The sequence below is a fragment of the Barbus barbus genome, assembly GCF_936440315.1.
Source record: "Barbus barbus genome assembly, chromosome: 3".
Classification (NCBI taxonomy): domain Eukaryota; kingdom Metazoa; phylum Chordata; class Actinopteri; order Cypriniformes; family Cyprinidae; genus Barbus; species Barbus barbus.
The window spans coordinates 33,757,003-33,775,571 of NC_136731.1; the positions used below are offsets into that span (position 1 = coordinate 33,757,003).

General features: G+C 38.5%; 3 protein-coding genes across 4 annotated transcripts in view; 2 read left to right on the forward strand and 1 right to left on the reverse strand.

The window, feature by feature from the left end:
• Nucleotides 1–4,069, forward strand: part of LOC306848009 (serine/threonine-protein kinase SMG1) — a 34,580-nt gene extending 30,511 nt beyond the window's left edge. For both annotated transcript variants that reach the window (XM_079382312.1, XM_079382313.1), the window contains exons 57-62: nucleotides 450–677; nucleotides 820–1,031; nucleotides 1,125–1,225; nucleotides 1,326–1,502; nucleotides 2,584–2,690; nucleotides 2,772–4,069. In XM_079382312.1, the coding sequence (XP_079238438.1) occupies nucleotides 450–677; nucleotides 820–1,031; nucleotides 1,125–1,225; nucleotides 1,326–1,502; nucleotides 2,584–2,690; nucleotides 2,772–2,849 (903 nt within the window). In that variant the 3' untranslated portion in view covers nucleotides 2,850–4,069. The remainder of the gene's footprint in view (nucleotides 1–449; nucleotides 678–819; nucleotides 1,032–1,124; nucleotides 1,226–1,325; nucleotides 1,503–2,583; nucleotides 2,691–2,771) is intronic.
• Nucleotides 4,070–4,682: 613 nt separating this feature from the next.
• LOC306847355 (ADP-ribosylation factor-like protein 6-interacting protein 1) lies at nucleotides 4,683–10,326 on the forward strand. Its single transcript, XM_079381262.1, has 6 exons — nucleotides 4,683–4,839; nucleotides 5,734–5,867; nucleotides 6,508–6,627; nucleotides 7,233–7,350; nucleotides 8,527–8,611; nucleotides 9,469–10,326. The coding sequence occupies exons 1-6, from the start codon at nucleotides 4,804–4,806 to the stop codon at nucleotides 9,585–9,587; spliced, it is 612 nt and encodes a 203-aa protein (XP_079237388.1). The 5' UTR covers nucleotides 4,683–4,803; the 3' UTR covers nucleotides 9,588–10,326.
• A 4,583-nt stretch (nucleotides 10,327–14,909) lies between these two features.
• LOC306850572 (uncharacterized protein) lies at nucleotides 14,910–17,946 on the reverse strand. The gene is made up of 2 exons (XM_079386264.1): nucleotides 17,654–17,946; nucleotides 14,910–17,494 (listed from the first exon to the last, which is right to left on the reverse strand). The coding sequence occupies exons 1-2, from the start codon at nucleotides 17,727–17,729 to the stop codon at nucleotides 16,224–16,226; spliced, it is 1,347 nt and encodes a 448-aa protein (XP_079242390.1). The 5' UTR covers nucleotides 17,730–17,946; the 3' UTR covers nucleotides 14,910–16,223.
• Between the last annotated feature and the right edge of the window lie 623 nt (nucleotides 17,947–18,569).

Consider the following 18,569-nt stretch of genomic DNA (forward strand, 5'->3'; position numbering starts at 1 on the left):
AAAAATTTCGAACTCAGTGTGCAGTCACCTTTACTCTCATTTTATCAGTTTCATTAAACTTTTTTTCTCCAAACTTTTGAACTGTAGTGCATAGAGATCAGTATTGTACATTTCATTGTTGATAATATTTAATGAATCAGTAAAGGTTAACTTCCATTTTAGAGGATATATTTAAAAACAATTTAAAACTTAAATCCTGCAAATCTCTAACTATCCTTTTTTATACTCTACATGTATGATAGTATGCCTGAATTCACTTTTAGGATTTAAAACTATTTATTTTAGTTTCTGGCATTTTATTTTAAATTAATTTAGTCAAACTATATCAGTGCATCCCTGCAAATCACTTTAACTACTTATGAATCCAAAAAAAAAACATTTCACCATAATTACCATTACACCACTGTTGTCTGTTTCTAATTGTAAAGCATTGGATTGTGTCTTTGCAGAGTCCTGCCATGGATCTGTCCATTGGTGGGCCTGAGTGGCTTGTGTACGCACAGAATCACCTCACCCAGGAGATGTCCAGTCAGAGAGCCATGCAGGAGGAAAGAGAGCAGCAGCTGGAGAGAGTGACCGAAACACTCCAGCTGCTGGTAGACTCCATTAAAGGCATCCTGTCCAATCACAACCGCCAACTTGCTGATGTTAAGCACCTCCTGCGTGCCATGGCAAAGGTATATAAGCCTCTGATGCAAAGTGGTTGACGTGTTTAGTTTATTGGCCACCTTTTAACCGCTGACAAAAAGTGGATTTACATGTTATAGAATATCTATCTTTCGTATGCGCACTAATGTTGGCTGCTTTTCAATTTGGCAGGATGAGGAAAATGCCCTTGCGGAGGGAGAGGAAGTGACTTATGAGGGTAGTGTGCGTCAGTTCCTGTCAGAATACAAAGCATGGCAGGATAATGTGCAGATAGTGCTTTTCACTGTAGTGCAAGCTACAGGTCAACCACGCAGCCAAGAGCAGGTTGAGCTGCTGCAGGAGATCCCTGCCACCCTGAAGGAGCTGAAGGTTCAGAGTCAGAGGTGAGCACTTGTGCTGGATCCAGAGCACAACTTGTAATCCTTCAAGGGTTTTTTTTTTTTGTTAAAAATTTAGTTTTTTTGTTTTTTCCTTAGCATCTACAATGGCTTGGTGAGCTTCGCCTCTCCTCTTGTCACTGAGAGAGGAAGTGACTGTGCAAGTCCCACTTCCACAGTCCAGACCAGCTTTGCTGCTGGTAAGTTTAAGATGTAGCTTTGGTTATTTCATGGTGTTTTTTTTCTGTGGATGATTTGAGTTTGTTTTTTCTCTCTCTCTCTCTCTGTCTGTTACTATAGCAGTGCGCTGCAGTGGAGTGAAGACCCAGCCTGACAGCATGTCTCAGAATGCCCGCAAAGCTCTTCCTCGAAACTTTGGGACCCCGGTGGACACTCCCCCCAGCACTCTAATGATCAACAGTAAAGGACTGGCCCCAAGCCCCAAAAGATCTGTACGGGATCCCAAAACTGGGAGAGGTAAGTTGTGATGCAAATGTCATCTCTTCATTTAAAATGCTGAAGTTTTACATACCTGTATGCGAGTTTGACCAATATGTGGTTATTTTAACAGATGAGTATGAAAAAGCACTATTCAGTTAACTCTGATCATGCATTCAGTTTTAACATGTTTTAACATTTTAATAATAAACAATTGATAAATTCACTACCATTCAAAAGTTTAGGATTGGATTTTTTTTTCTCTCGCTCAAGTCTGAATTTATTTAAACAAAAATACAATAAAAACCGGTGTAGTGTATAGTTTAAAACTTGAGTGTCAAAACATCCTTTAGAAATAATTTTAAGTGTGAAGTGACATACGGCTAAGTATGGTGACCCATACTCGGAATTCGTGCTCTGCATTTAACCCATCCAACGTGCACACATACAGCAGTGAACACACACCCACCGTGAACACACACCCGGAGCAGTGGGCAGCCATTTATGCTGCGGCACCCGGGGAGCAGTTGGGGGTTCGGTGCCTTGCTCAAGGGCACCTCAGTCGTGGTATTGAGGGTGGAAAGAGCGCTGGACATTCACTCCCCCCACCTACAATCCCTGCCGGCCCGAGACTCGAGTCTAACTCTAATCCACTCTCTATGGAGTCTCAAAGGACTCTCTAACCATTAGACCACGACTTCCCCGTAATATGCTAAAGAAGCGTTTATCAATGTTGAGAACAGCTTTTATTTGCAACAGAAATATTTTGCAGTATTATAAATATCTTTACTGTTGCTTGATCAGTTTCTTTTAAAGACCCCAAACTTCTGAACGGTGGTTTAGAATCTTTAGATCTGCATGTTTGGCCTACAAGGGCCAATGTGGAGTTATTTTAACCGATAGATCAATGTTAACTTGAGTATGAAAAGCACTTCACTGATGTTCAACGTTCAGGAAGTTTAAGCTTACAACGTTTAAATTACAGTTTGTGCTGACAATGGATTGTTTGGATAATGGTATCTTCTAAAGGAAAATAGTGCCTTTCATTGAAGTCCTCTTATGAAATGCTTTATCAACTAGAATCTTTGCTAAGATCACTGATCAGCAGTTTTTCCTCCAGCTGTGCAAGAGAGGAATTCCTATGCTGTTAGTGTGTGGAAGAGGGTGAAGGCCAAACTGGAAGGGAGAGATGTGGACCCTAACAGGAGAATGAGTGTCACTGAGCAGGTGAGCTTTCCTCCTTTATCTATACAACCTTGCTGCTGCTGCTGTGCGCGTGTTAATGCCATGTATTTTGCTTTCTTTAAGGTGGATTATGTCATCAAAGAGGCGACAAACTTGGACAACCTGGCACAGTTGTACGAGGGATGGACAGCATGGGTGTGAACGAGATCCTTGTAGATCACTTTGGTCCAGCGAGGGTAGACATCCACCAAAATCCACTGGGTCTGGGGCAATGGAGCCACAGAGCACCATGCAGGAAAGGGGGGGGGGGGGGGTGTAGAGACCCTCCCTCAGGCCCACACCGGATCCCCGTAGCACAGCTACACTCGGCGATCCAGCTAACACAACGAAATGGGTCTGCATCTGTCTCCCTGAGATATGTGGGGAGCTCACCAAGATGGGGAGGCGGGGTGGGGGGGGCAAGGCACACACGGCTTGAACTACCCCCCCAACCAACCCCTGTATCAACAACAACATCAACAAAATAAACCTGTCAACTATCAAAACAAATGGGATTTGCCACAGGGAAAATTTGCAGGAGACAGTTTATCCACTCTTAGAGCAAGGGTCTGCTGTAATTAGCGAGTTTCTAGACTACATTTGTGCGAGAGTGGAGGGAAAGGGTGAATCCGGATTTGGAAGGATCCTCTGTTTTTGGATGGCTCGGGGTCGGGCACGACTTGCGGCTGAGCTGTCTCTTGCTAGAGCGGGTGTGGAGGGCTGTTTGACCAGAAGGCTCAAAGGACTCCACTGGCAGACCTTAGAGTTCATTCTTAACCACAAAAATAACTTTTCCCCTCAAATATATATATATATAGGAAACCCTGCAAAAATAACTTTTTACACCTTTACCAATGTACTGCAATGATTTCACAATTAAAAGGCAAATCGCAAAGTGGCTTTGGGAACATTCACGGTCACGTGTTTCTCAATGTTTGGCACAATGAATGATGTGCTTGGAGTTGGCAAGTGCTCAGTCTGAGGTCTCTTTGATTTGATCCTCGAGTATGACCCAGGCTCAATATGGTGAGATGTGCAAATCAGTTTCTAAATCATTTTTTTCTTCGTATGCATCTCTAATCTTGTTTGTGTATTGTAGATTTTCTCCCTTTCCTTCTTTGCTATGGATTTAGTCTAGATTGCTCCTTTTTTTTGACTTGCCTGTGGACGTGTATCATCGCTGATACATGTCCTCATTAAAGCTTGCGTTTTACTGATCTTGACCTAGTTTTACATTTTTAGTGGGAGAAATAAGTAACGGAATAGTGATGTGGTGATGGTTACAGTTGTTGTCTCTTAATGGTTTTACTCCACTTTGTTGGTCAAATAAAACTATGATTAAACCTCTTGGGTGTTCATTAAAGCATTTGCTGTTTTTGTTCATGTTTGTCTGATTTTTACACTTGGAATTTTTGTACTTAATTTTTAACTTGTTTAGACTTACCACAGCTATTCACACGGTCTACCTTTTGTACTGCAATTTAACCTTGTTCAGGAACTAGGCTTCAGTACCCAGTGTTAAAAGCAGTGCTGTGGCCCCCTTTCACAATTACAAGTGTGGTTGCGTTGCTTAACCTGAGGTTAATAGTAACCTAATGTTGAAAGCCTATTTGTTCTTGACCGTGACACATTTTTTTTAGATCCAATTTTTAGCAAATGTAGGTTTTTTACTTTCAATTTAACAGAAAATGAGAACTTGGATTTGACCTCCTCAATTGTTTTAAAATGAAACAACACTTTGAAAGTATATTGAAATATTCAAATGTAGTGAAAACTATATTACAAGTAGATCATTTCTGAGGCCACAGCAGCCTGATTTGTACATTTTCAACCCTGTTAAACATTTCATCCATTAGAGTTTACGCACCTTTCTCTGCTCATTTGCTGGAGGAAGTGTCTTTATCGTTTTAGGCCCTGTACCATATTTGTGAACTGTTTCCCCTTGTATTTTACTATTCAACTACATTTCCCGTGAGTCCTTGTGTCCCGAGTTTCAGATAAAAACATCCTGAAAATAACGGTCGGTTGACAGACTGCCGCAGTACAGGGGTGGCGCGTTCATGTAATAGTGCTCTCCGAGCAGCATCATTATTTCTGAAATACACCAAAATAAACCATGGCTGACAGCGATAATAAAAGTGCAAATCTGTTGGTAAGTGGTCTGTTAATGTTCAGTCTTACAGGCAGTTCGCCTGCTGTCGAAATGTATATTTTATGATTGTCTTTAGCAATATGCTACGCGGATTTGTGCTGTCACAACCTTAAACAGATTAAACAAAGGTATGACAGGACACCATAAAGATTAATCTGCCTTTAATTTTGTAAATGTTGGTCTTGTAAACGCACCGAATATAAGGTAACTTAACGTAAAGGCCACGGATATGAACTGCGCGATAAGATGTTAGCAAGCTAATTCAGTGCTAACCAAACGGATTACTCTATATCTAGCCTCTTACTAAATGGTTTTATGGAGAATGGATTTGTTTGTTACTTATTTAATATAATACGTTTTTAGCAACTATTTGCTTTTGCTAAATGTTTGTAACGTAAAATTTGTAGGAGCGTTGCTGGAGGATAAGCTTGACGAAAGTCTTTACATCCTAATCTTTTTTATAGAGAGATTAACGTTACGTTAGCTGTAAAGCCACCAAGAGCTGTGGTTGACGTTTATGCTTTAGCCTTTTAAAATACACTTTAAAATTGTAACTAGCTATGTGTTTGCGTGATAAAGGAAGTAAGTTAAGTTATCTGGACAGACCTTATAAATGTGGCCTGCTGGTTTGAACACTGGAGTTCACAGTCGCTGTTTTTAAAGCCATTCTTGTTATCCTCTTTTAATTTGAATGTGCTAACAACTAAAAGATATCCCTGATAAGATAATACTTCATGTTGGTGTCTATTTAACATTCTTGACATTCCAGCTGGATGTGACCATCCCATGAATTCGTGACACTCCCATTGTACAACAATTTCCGATAATGCCATGTCATCTGTCATAAGAAAACTCCTTGTTTGACACTGTTACTGACTAAAAGCACTTCTCTAGGCTCAAGAGACGAGTCAGCTGGAAGAGCAGCTGCAAGCATGGGGAGAGGTGATCCTGGCTGGAGATCGGCTCCTGCGCTGGGAGAAGCCGTGGTACCCAGCAGTATTAGTGGGTGCCACCACAATCCTGTTCATGTGAGTCTGCGGTTCATAGCATGCATTAGAGCTACTTCTTGAATAAAGAAGGCCTAATCTTTCACTTCAGTTAATCAGATAAGGTTACACACTGAAAGCAGAAGTCCTTGAAGGATTTAATGTTTTTTTACCATTAACACTCGCTTTCTTGAGCCTATAATTATATAGGTTGTTACACATTGTAAACATATGCCCTTTATAATAATGTTATGATGTTGTAATCTGATCTATCAGATAGATATTCAGAATGATGTTATGAATGCCAGTGGAATTATTGCTTATATACAGTCATTTACATTCTGGAAGAATAGAATACTATTTTTGATTTAGAATAATGTTGCCAGTAGGGATGCGCGATAATGGATTTTTGCCGATATACCGAACTTTTCCAACTCATTTTTGCCGATAGCCGATGCCAATATATTTCCTTTTGTTTGGAAACAACACTCAGTCTCTCCTGTGTGGAAATTATAAGCAATTATTTTTAATTTTAAATAAACAATAATGAATTTCTTTTATAATGACAGTACACTGAGGCTTTGAAAATAAACTATATATCAATCACTGCTCTTTTTTTTGCATACAGTTATCAAAAAATGAAATGAATGCGAGAGTTTATTACCTGTTTTTTCATTGGCAGGCTAATCTACTACTTGGACCCCTCTGTGCTTACTGGTCTGTCCTGTGCTGTCATGATCCTGTGCCTGGCTGATTACCTGGTGCCCACTCTTACCCCCCGTGTGTTTGGTTCTAACAAATGGTGAGTGAAGGGACAACAGTAATCTTGCTTTCGGCCACAGGCTCTAAAGTAACAATCTCTCCATCTACTAGCGAGGCTAATCAAATAGCATGTTTCTCTTCAGAACTCAAATGTTGGTCTTGCGATCTAATAAACTGCAGCACTTCAGATCAGACACATGGGTATTTGCACAGCATGTCTGTTCTTGCCTCTTCTGGTTTTGAATCTGTCTCCCCTGGCAACTTCCCTTGCTCTAGTTCAGGAGCCGGGGTCTCTGGTGTCTTTGAGTGACAGGTTGCAGTTGCTGCTGAGTGTCCAGTGTCAGGCACAGTGTTGGTTTGACTCAGCGGATCTCCGCTGTGCAGTGAGAGGTCTTGCTATGCACATCACATTCTGCAGAGCGAGTCAAGATCAGACCCCTGGCATTTATTTTAGTATCTGGCAGCTTCCTGTGGCTCTAAACTTTAAGCTTTCAATATGGTCATGTTTTATGCCCAGAAATAAAATGCAATGGCTAAGCAGAAATGGAAACAGATTCCCTCTTCGCTTATGAGTGAACATTTATGATGTGTTTGTGTTACCCACTATTGTGTATGTTTTCTGAGCACTATTTTGTTCCTGCGCAGGACCACAGAACAGCAGCAGCGTTTCCATGAGATCTGTGGGAACCTTGTGAAGACTCAGCGCCGTGTGCTTGGCTGGTGGAAACGTCTGTTTGCCCTGAAGGAAGAAAAGCCAAAAATGGTATGTTCATTTGACAGCACCTTCCTTGTTTTATGTCTTTGAATTCACTAGTGACTCATAAGCGTTTCACACTCAAAGCAAGCTGCCATTTCACACCACTAAGTTGGCTTTGTCACTGTTGTGTTGCTCAGCAGTAAGAACAAACAAACATGAGCCTAGCCCTAGTGCACAGCTCTACTTATACATAATTAAGGGGCACTTGAGCCCCTAAGAGAACATTTTTATGTAATGCTCATAATCCTGAAAAAATGCATGATGCAGCTTATTATAATGCAGTTATATGACCATGAAATTCAAGATATGAGGGCAAAAAAATTACCCTTTGTGGGTTTTTGTCTTATTTATACCATTGTGTAGTTTAGCAGTATCACTTGAGCAAGAGTGCTGCTTTTGCCTAATATCTGCACAACAGCAAATGTGATAAGTATAATTTAATTTTGGTAAATTTTAGACACAATATTGTCAGTATCATCTGTTTTGCTCAATTTCGCAAATGGAAATAGTTCAGAATAAAGCCAGAGCAGAACTGTTTCTTTCCCTCAAAGAATCCACATTTTTAAACTTATCAAGTGAGCCAATATTTTAATGACCCATTCTTAAAGGGATAGTTCACCCAAAAATTTCAAATCTGTCATTAATTACTCACCCTCATGTTGTTACTTTGTTCTTCTTTGGAACACAAATTAAGATATTTTTGATCGCATGCATTTTGGTACTCTTGTGAATGGAGGTGGAGAATGAATGAAGAGAAATAAATTGCTGAAAGTTATTTTTGTTTTCTTTGCACACAAAAAGTATTCTCGTAGCTCCATAACATTACGGTTGAACCCCTGATGTCACATGGATTATTGGACTATTTTGTTGAGATCCGTACTACCTTTCTGGGCCTTGAATGTGGTAGGTGTGTTGCTGTCTATGGAGGGTCAGAAAGCTCTCTGATTTCATCAAAAATATCTTAATTTGTGTTCTGAAGATGAACAAAGGTCTTAGGGGTTTGGAACGACATGAGGGTGAGTAATTAATGACAGATTTAAGACAGTCACTTGCTTTCTCAATGATTGAATGAATGACTCGTTCTTTAAAACAGTGATCAGTAAATATAAATTTATTGATCAAATAGCAGAAAATAGGCTCCTCCTCTTTGTACTCCTTGTAACACGTTTTACTTGTCTACAGTATTTCCTCTCCGTCATCAGCAGTCTTGTGGCTGTGGCCTGGATCGGACAACAAGTGCATAACCTCTTCCTCACCTACCTGATCGGTATGTACGCTGTTTATATGGGCTAAAAGTTTACCAAGTTAAGCCCAGTTCACATCAAGAACTATAACTATAAAGATAACGATATTAGCGTCCACACCAGCGAACGATATCGTCTGGAAGCGCACACGCATCTGTTGCTTTAAATTCTGGAAAAAATAGTTCTGAAAGTGATGCCAACAATGCCGTTTCTCTGTGCCTTTATTGTTATAGTTGTGGTGTGGACTCTTAATATTGGACTTTAATATTGAGAACGATTTTTAGAATTATATCTTTATAGTTAACGTCCTTGGTGTGAACGGGCCTTTACGCAAACTATAAGAAGAAATCCCCTGTGATGATCCCCCAGTCCTGCCTCACAAATGCATTCCCATTTACTAGCAGGAAAAAAGGTCATAAGATCTATGACACGCCAGTGTACAAACTGTAGAGAGGTCATTGTCCTTTATCAAAGCTTAGCTCGTGCAAACCGTGACTAGGCTGCGCAACAAAGAGGTCGTTGTATTTAGGTCATGGAAAGCCACCGTTTCAATCCAGAAATATGCTGCCACTTACCCTCCCTGCACACACATTTTGTTAAATCTGTTTTTACCAATTGGGTGAAATATTCTGAAGTCAGTTTTCATTTGTTATGAAAGTGTTATATCCATTATGTAGTAAATAGTACTTTCGAAAAAATATGAAGATTCCAATCATATCAGTAGCCCAATAAGAATAATTTTATGATATATAGAACAAATCACCTCATGGGGGACAGTAATTTAGAACAGTACCTTTATTCGGTGTCTGTGGCGGGTTCATACCTTCACTGGGCTATTGTATTAGTGATTGTCCTCTCATTTTCTGTTTTGTATCCGCAGTGAGTTTCCTTCTGCTCTTGCCTGGCCTCAACCAGCATGGCATCATCACCAAATATGCTGGCATGGCCAAGAGAGAGATCAACAAACTTCTTAAACAGAAGGAGAAGAAGAATGAGTAAAAGATAAGTGAAAAGTGAAATTCTGATCAATTTAAGTGTTAAAAATTGTCATCTGCCCCGCTCAACGTCAGATCTCAACAGACCAATGTAAAGCCTGAGCTGATAGTGAAAAGTAACATCTAGTAAACAGCTTAAATGTGTGCGGATATCTCTTGAGGTTCATATGTAATTTTTATTTTTAGGTTTCATTTCAAATTATACATTTGTTTTCCATCAGAAGTATTTTTTTTCCAACACTGAAATGTTGTTCATTTCAGCCGTTTTACATCCATGTATAATTTGCATGTCATAGTAAATGTGCTAAGTCTGTGCAGAATATAAAGAACGCTTAATTTCTTCTAATTCATTTTTAAAATTGATGAAGCAAGTACCAAACATTTACTTTAGCTAATTAGATGCACAGAACACATCTTCAGAAGTCTTCTTCCTCTGATGGCTTGGAAACATGCATTTCTGCACTGTTCTGAAAATTGCACTGGAAAAACAGAACTGGAGTGTTTGTGTAGGGGAGCTTAGACCCGTACTGCTGTACTAGTGCTGTGTGGACCTCATTACTGTCCTCTAGCTCTAGCCACTTCCCAATCCAACACCTGTTGCTGGGCTGTATATACATGTTCACTTTCTCTCCTTGTATTTCTTTGTTTCTACTGGCTTGTCTTAAGTTTGTCTTCTCTCCTTGTTCTTTCAACTGTCATTTTATGTTTGAGTGTCAGCACAACAATAAACTGATTCAAACCTATTTTTTCCCCAAATTATTGTTATTGTCAACTAAAACTATTAAAAATCATTTTTAGTGATAAAGCTGAAATAAAATGTATATAGTATTAGATGGAGAAAAAATGAGAGAAGTGAAAATTAGACATGTTTACTTGGTAAAGAACTGAAAAGTTTAAGTAATGACATTACTATAATTTAAAGGTAAACAAATATTAAAAGCTAAATAAAGCAAATACTATAGTAGTATATAATACTTAACACTTACCCAAATGTGATTTAATTAAACATATACACACACATATAGTGTATATCAGGGGTGCCCAACCCTGTTCCTGACGATCGACTGTCCTGCAAAGTTTAGCTCCAACTCTAATCAAACACGACTGCCTTTAATTTTCACACGATCCTGAAGACCTTAATTAGTTGCTTCAGGTGTGTTGGAGCTAAACTTTGCAGGACAGTCAATCGCCAGGAACAGGGTTTGGCACCCCTGGTGTGTGTGTGTGTGTGTGTATATATATATATATATATATATATATATATACACAAACACAAAATATGCCAAATAATTAAGTACCCTCAAATTTTAAACCGATTATTTTTTTCCACAGAACAATTTTTGAAAATCTATATGCAGTGTAGAACTTTATTTGACTCAATTTATTTGTCAAGTTTAGTACAAACAAAAAGAGTCCCAACGCCGAGCTGCCCACAGAATACTCTCCCCAGACTGTCTTCTGACCTGCCCAGGCCCAACTGCTGCCTTCTCCTGTCCTGTTGCCCAAAATAGTAAAATGGCTCTTTGCATGGTCATTTATGAGAGTCACTTGCATACTGCAGCACAAACATCAACTGCCTCTGTCAAAGTGAGTTTCGCAGGACACCGTTTTGTGTGCATAAGCAATGGCTAAATTACCTGTGATTAATATTATGCCTGTGCCAGGGCACTGGCTGTCCGTGTGCTTCATTTGGTTGATATCTTTTGGAAGTGGTGCAGTGCACTGTTTGATATGTCGTCTGGTACAGTGTGGCCTCGGCGGGGTTGGTGACCTCTTTCATAACAAACCCCTCACGGTTCTGTGTCCTGTTCTGTACCTCCACTCTGTGTAGGATGTAATGCTGTATACATACATAATGCAACATCTTTAGTAATAATTAGGTACTTCAATGTGGTTAATTTATCAGCATGTTATATGATTTTAATATTTTCACATACTCAGTAGGTTCAACATCGCCACCTACTGTGAAGATGTGCTACTGCATTAAAAACAGACAAAAGACTTCAGGCTCACTGGTATGATATCCTTCGGTCCATGTACATCTCTGGAGTGTGTCTGTCCTCGTGACACACGGAAGTTACTGAGGTCCAGCTTTCCATCATGCTGAGAGGGATAACATGGATCACGGGCCAGAAAGATCAGTGCTTGACCGTCGAAGCAGAAAAACTCTTATGAAACAGAATTGCAACGTTAGTTCGTAGTGCTGTCAAACGATTAATCGCATCCAAAATAAAAGTTTTTTTTACATAATATATGCGTGTACTGTGTATATTTATCATGTATATGTAAATACACACACACACAGAGTATATAATTTGAAACTATTTACATGTCTATATATTCATATAATTTATATTTTATATAAATATTTAATATATGACCATAACATTTTTATGAAATATATAAATGCATGTGTGTGTATTTATATATATATATATATATATATATACACATAATAAATATACACAGTGCACACACATATATTATGTAAACAAAAACGTTTTTGTAAGCAATTAATCGTTTGACAGCACTAAATTCTGTCAGCAAAATTATTTTAGTTTATACTTTCAAGTGGCCTTATTAGTGGCAAAGTTCTCAGATATGAACCAAAAAATCTAAGTGGGCACACCATATCTCCACAAATAGAAAAATATTCTCACCACAGGTGACCTTTCGAGCTTAGACGCTCTTCATCAGACAAAGTTCTCCGATATAAAATGATGAAATAATAGCATTATGAATGCAATGTTATGATGTAATTTATATCTTGCTGTATTTGGGTCTGCATATTTGTATGAATTAAACTCGACTTCAATCACACATTTCAGACTTTATTTAATGTGTCTACTGCGTTCAACAAGGGATGCACATGTCTCCCAGAACATTTTTTTCCCCTGTGAAGTGAGCAAGTATTCATTCATGGAACAAAGTGAATCTTTTTTCATTACTCTCTTGAATTGTTAAGACTGCTTTATATGTGTAATGTTCTAAGCATCAATGCTGTTCCTAATGAGCTTTTCTTCTTCCGAGGGGCCTTGTTGAGAAAAAAAAAAGTATTTTCTTTGTCATTTATTTATTCAGGAAAATGATCTTGCATGTCTGTGAGTGGCACAAGTATGTGAATCTCTTGGATTAGCAGTTAAATTTAGGTGAAATTAGAGTCCATCTGTGCAGAGGTGTTTTCAGTCAGTGCAATGACTATCAAATGTCAGTACGTGACCTGTTTTATTCAAAGAACAGGGATCTATCAAAGTCTGATCATGTTTGTAGAAGTGAATCATGTCACGAACAAAGGAGATTACTGAGGACCTCGGAAAAAGAGTTGATGTTGCTCATCAGGCTGGAAAAGGTTACAAAACCATCTCTGAAGAGTTTGGACTCCACAAACCCACAGTCAGATAGATTGTGTACAAAACAGAGGAAATTCAAGACCACTGTTACCTTCCCGAGAAGTGGTCGACCAACAAAGATCACTCCAAAGCAGAACGTGTGATAGTGTGCGATGTTGCAAAAGTTCCCAGGGTAACTTCTAAGCAACTAAAGGCCTCTCTCACATTGGCTAATGTTAATGTTCATGAGCACACCATCAGGAGAACACTGAGCAATGGTGTGCATGGCAGAGTTGCAAGAAGAAAGCCACTATTCTCCAAAAAGAAAATTGCTCGCTAAAGATCACGTGGACAAGCCAGAGTACAATTGGAGAACGGTTTAATGGATGGATGAAACCAAAATAGAATTGCTGGTTTAAATGAGAAGTTATGTTTGGAGAAAAGAACCCACTGCATTCCAGCTTAAGAATCTTATCCCATCTGTGAAACGTGGTGGTAGTTTCATGGCTTGGGCCTGTTTTGCTGCATCTTGGCCAGGACAGCCTGCCATCATTGATGGAACAATTAATTCTGAATTACACCAGCAAATTCTAAAGGAAAACATCAAGTCTCAAGAGAATGTGGGTCATGCAGCAAGACAACAACCCCAAGCACACGTCATTCCACCCAAGAATGGTTAAAGCAGAACAAAGTTAATGTTTTGAAATAGCTGAGTCAAAGTCCAGACCTTAATCCAATTAAAATGTTGTGGAAGGACCTAAGCAAGCAGTTCATAGGAGGAAACCCAAAACATCACAGCGTTTAAGTGGTTCTGCACTAAGGAATGGGCTAAAACTCCTCCTACATGTTATTGTGCAGGACTGATCAGCATTTACATGAAACTTTACCTTCAGTTACTGCAGCAAAAGGGGGTCAAACCAGATACTGAAAGCAAAGATTCACATACATTTGCAACGCACAGATATTTAACACTGGATCATTTTTATCAATAAATAAATAACAGAGAAAATATTTTTCTCTCACTTGTTTGATTGGGTTCTCTTTGTCTACGTTCAGGACTTAAATGAAAATCCGATGATGTTTTGGGTCATATTTATGCAGAAATATAGAAAATTCTAAAGAGTTCACAAACTTTCAAGCAGCAATGTATGTTAAAATGCCAGTGGAAAAATGTACAGAATGTCACCTTCCCACTTCCCGATATGATTTAGGCCTACTAGATAATAATAACAGCAATTTTAGAGTTCCATCCCTCTATTTTATGTCAGCATAAGTGCAATTGACAGTACAGTTGAGTGAAACCATTGGCAGTTCATTTTGACAAAATGGCTGTATTTTATAATGTACAATCAGCACCCAAACATTATTGGCCTTACTTAAAAAACCTAAAATGTCTATTCAATCTTAAATAATTTCACTGCTAAAATGGGCGTATTTCCCTTGTTATATTCAGTCACAGTACAAGAAATTGAGCTCTTGTGACACAACCTTCATTCAAATTGAACATGAATGCGGTGCACTTTGAGAACACTGCTTTTATCGATGATAGATTAAAACTGCTTCTTTTCTTTGTGACTTAATATGTGCCTCTTAAAGTTTCCTTTATGTGGGAATCTCTTTCCACACTGAGGGCATGTGAAAGGTCTCTCTCCGAGTTCTCATGTGATCATTAAGGCAGGTAAAGCTTGTCTCTCTCTAGTGTAAATTGTCCCACATTGTGCCATTTTTCATGCATTTTCAGGCTTGAATGGGAATTCCTGTGCTGGGTGATAAGAGGCGCCGATGACATCTGAGACTGCACCTGCATCCCAATGTGCACACTGTCAATCCTAAATTCTGTGATATTAGTCATTCTCAATACCATTTAGGACAGATAGGGTGGATAGTATGCACATTGGGACACAGGGTGCTTCTTTTGGTCAGTTTGATAGCAGCTGGCAAACTTAAATAGCACACTATGGTGCACCTACAACTGTTAGCATGAGCCAGACATGATACTCTTCATTCAATTGTTTTTATTACAGTACAGTAAACATTTACAAACACAATGAGCAATTCTGTGTAGCATGCCAAAGAGTATGAGTAATTATATTTTGTAAATACATTAATTTTTATATTTAGTTCCATAAAGATTAGCACCAAAATAAAAACACAAAATTAAGAAAAAAAAAAAAAAAAATCAAATTGTGAAAGGAATAAAATCAAAGTATACAAAAATAAAGTCAATTTCATATTGCATGTTTAATTTTTTTTTTTTTAATTTTTTTTTTCTTACATGCTTTAAAATCTCATTTTAATGCACAGTATATTCTTTTCTATACAGCTAGCTAGATCTTTGAATTTGCTTGATTGAATCATCAACAAGGATTGTATACATTTTTGACCAGGACAATTTTTTTTGGGGGGGGGGATAAAATTAATAAAAATAAAAAATGTAGGCTATTCCAAGGTGTCTATACATGCTTGACTCTCTCTAAATATACTATAGAGCTTATGCGTCAGAGAAACCAGTGTGCAGCCATCTTCAGAAATCTGTTTTTGAACTTTTTGCAGTAGCTGAATACCACCTTATTTTTTCTCGTAAGAGCGGGTTAAGGCCAGATGGGATACAGCTGCGGCTACTGGGCATGCATACATCAATATAGCGTAACGTTTTTCACACTACAACAATAATTACTGTTTTCGCATTATTGTAAGGGGTAGGTTTAGGGTTGGTGTAGATGTTAATGAAACACAATCTGACAGGTACAAAATTGAATGTATTGTAAATTTAATGTGTCTGGGTTCCGATGTCCTTCGCGTCCAGCTATTTTTAGCTGTACAAAACATCTCGTTTTGCTGCTTGATATTGCAAACTGGTGTCTTACCATATTATTTTAATGTATTATCATAATTATGAACACACTGCTTTGTAATGCACACAGTTCTACAGTTTACTGCACGTTATCTCTCAATTAGCTTGGTGTAGTGGATTTACTTATTGTAGATTTAATGAAGGTTATCATGTGCATTGTAATGTTTGAAGCAGATGTCATAAGAAACGTCAGTAGAAGGAACAGTTCATTTAGAAATTCATACATCCTGACCTTCACACTGTGGAAATAAAAATGGAAAACAGAAGTCAATGAGTGCAGCGTTGAAAAGAGGCAGAGCTACATAATTTACATTTATGCATTATAAAATCTGTACAGTTTTCCAGACTCCACTCTTACTCGCTTGGCTTTCTGATTTATTTCCTTCCCTTAAATTTTATTTTCCAATAAAGTACTAGATGCACAAACCTTCTGCTGCCATTAACATTGAATAAGAGCTTACTCGCCACTAAAGGTTGTAGATGTAATTGCTTTTTTGGTAGAAACGCAATCTTTAGGCATGTCCGACACTATCTGGATTTCCACTGAACATGACTTTGACACGCTTTGAGAACAATGCTTTTCTCTGTGATAGCTCAGACCTTTTCTTGAGGTGAAACTGTTTCCACACTGAGCGCAGGTGTACGGCTTCTCTCCAGTATGCAGCCTTACATGATCTACCAGGTTTGCTTTCTTAGTGAAACTCTTTCCGCAATATAAGCACACGTACGGCCGTTCTCCCACGTGGATTTTGTGGTGTTTTATCAAATAATCGGCTGTAGCAAAGGCTCTGCCGCACTCTGAGCACACATGGGTTTTCACACCCTCATGTATTTTCTGGTGCGCTTTGAAACACAGGAGCCATAAAAAACTTTTCCCGCAAACCGAACAGACGAAAGGTTTCTCGTTTTGGTGAATTTTCAAGTGCCTCTTTAGGTAAGACTCTAAAACAAAAGTTTTATTGCAGTGCTCGCAGATAAACTCTCTTTCGTCGGAGTGAGCGTGGCGCATGTGGATTTTCAGACAGCTTGCCCATGCAAAACCCTTTCCACACTGAAGGCATTTAAAAGGCTTCTCCTCTGTGTGAATTCTCATGTGAGATGTAACGTTTTGTTTACTGATGAAGCTCTTTCCGCACTGAGGGCAGGTGAAAGGTCGCTCTCCGGTGTGGATTTTTAAGTGATCCTTAAGGTGTCCTTTATTCAGGAAACTCTTTCCGCACTGAAGGCACGTGTGAAGACACTCTCCAGTGTGAATTTTGATGTGATCGTTAAGGGTTCGTTTATAACTGAAGCTCTTTCCACACTGTGAGCAGGTGAAGGGTTTGCCTCCATCGTGACTTAGTAAGTGACTCCGAAAGTGTTCGTTGCGTTTGTAGCTCTTTCCGCACTGAGGACAGACGAAGCGCTTCTCTTCGTTGTGAATTAGTATGTGATCGTTGAGGCTTCTTCTGCGTGAGAATCTCTTTCCGCACTGAGGGCAAGAGAACGGCTTCTCTCCGGTGTGAGTTAACATGTGATCGTTCAGGTGGCCTCTGTGGGCACACTGCTTTCCACACAGAGAGCAGGTGAAAGGTTTTTTGGCTGTTGTCTGAGAGCTGCTTTGTGAGAAATAGTTTTTTCCAGTTTCCAGTCCACAAATCAATGGTTTTTCTCCAGCGAGGACATCATGAGCTTTGGGATGCTCCATTTCATTGAGAATTTGACTTTCCTCTTTCACCTCCATCAGGCCTGGAATGACAATAATGAATTATTAAAAACCAACACAAGCAGGAAAAACAGAGATTGCTTTTTTTTCATCATATTGTTAGATCCAATCAGCCCTAACTGGTTACATTAATGCACCACAACAATTAAAAAAAGGAAAATAATTTAAAAAAAGACACAAACCTTTTTGGTGCTCATTTGCTGTTCTGCAGGGGTCTGGATCAGATGTGTCATCATTCTCCTCTTTAATAAACATCATCTTTATAGTTGCATATCACCTCGATATATTCCTCCGATAATTGCGCTAATATAACAAGGATAACGCCAATATTTCTAGCGTTTCACTGAATTTAATCGTAATTGTGTCTTTCTGCTATGAACTCGAAAGACATCTGCTGTTAAAATGTGTGTTTTGACATCAGTATCCAGGGACTTAGCCTGTCATTTACTGGGGTTTGTCTTTGTCTTATTCTTGTAATGTTGGTAAGCCACCTTTTGGCGCATTGCTGCCTCTAACTGGACTGGAGGAAAAACATTTCTTCTTTATCCTTTTTCCCTTCGTGTAGCCTATTTATTTATTTATTGAACAAATATATTTTTATTTAAGCAACAAAACATTTGAACTATATTTTAAACAATACAGACGTTTTAAAATCTATAAATAACAAAGCTTTGAGAATCATATGTGCTTAGTAGTTTGACATGTAATTCGGTTTTGTAAGTAAATATGTAAATAATAAATCAATTAATCACATGCAACATTCTGATGAACCCATGAATCAAAGGCAACATTAAAAAACAGCAATTATAGCAAATCAAATACTGAGATAAACATAATAATATTAATGGTAATGAAAGATTAAAGGCTTTAAAGTAATTTATAGTCATTTTTGCTTTGTTAATTCTCATTGATATTGAAGTAGCCTATACGAAGGTGACCTATTTCTATTTTAAAATAAGTGAGCTTTTTGTCATTTTCCATATTTAATCATTTATAATAGGCCTATATCATAATTTTAATTCAACATAATTATCTTTTAAAAATAAAACATTTGTTTTACGAGTCGCATTTCAAAGTTTGTATTCTTTTTTTTAACAA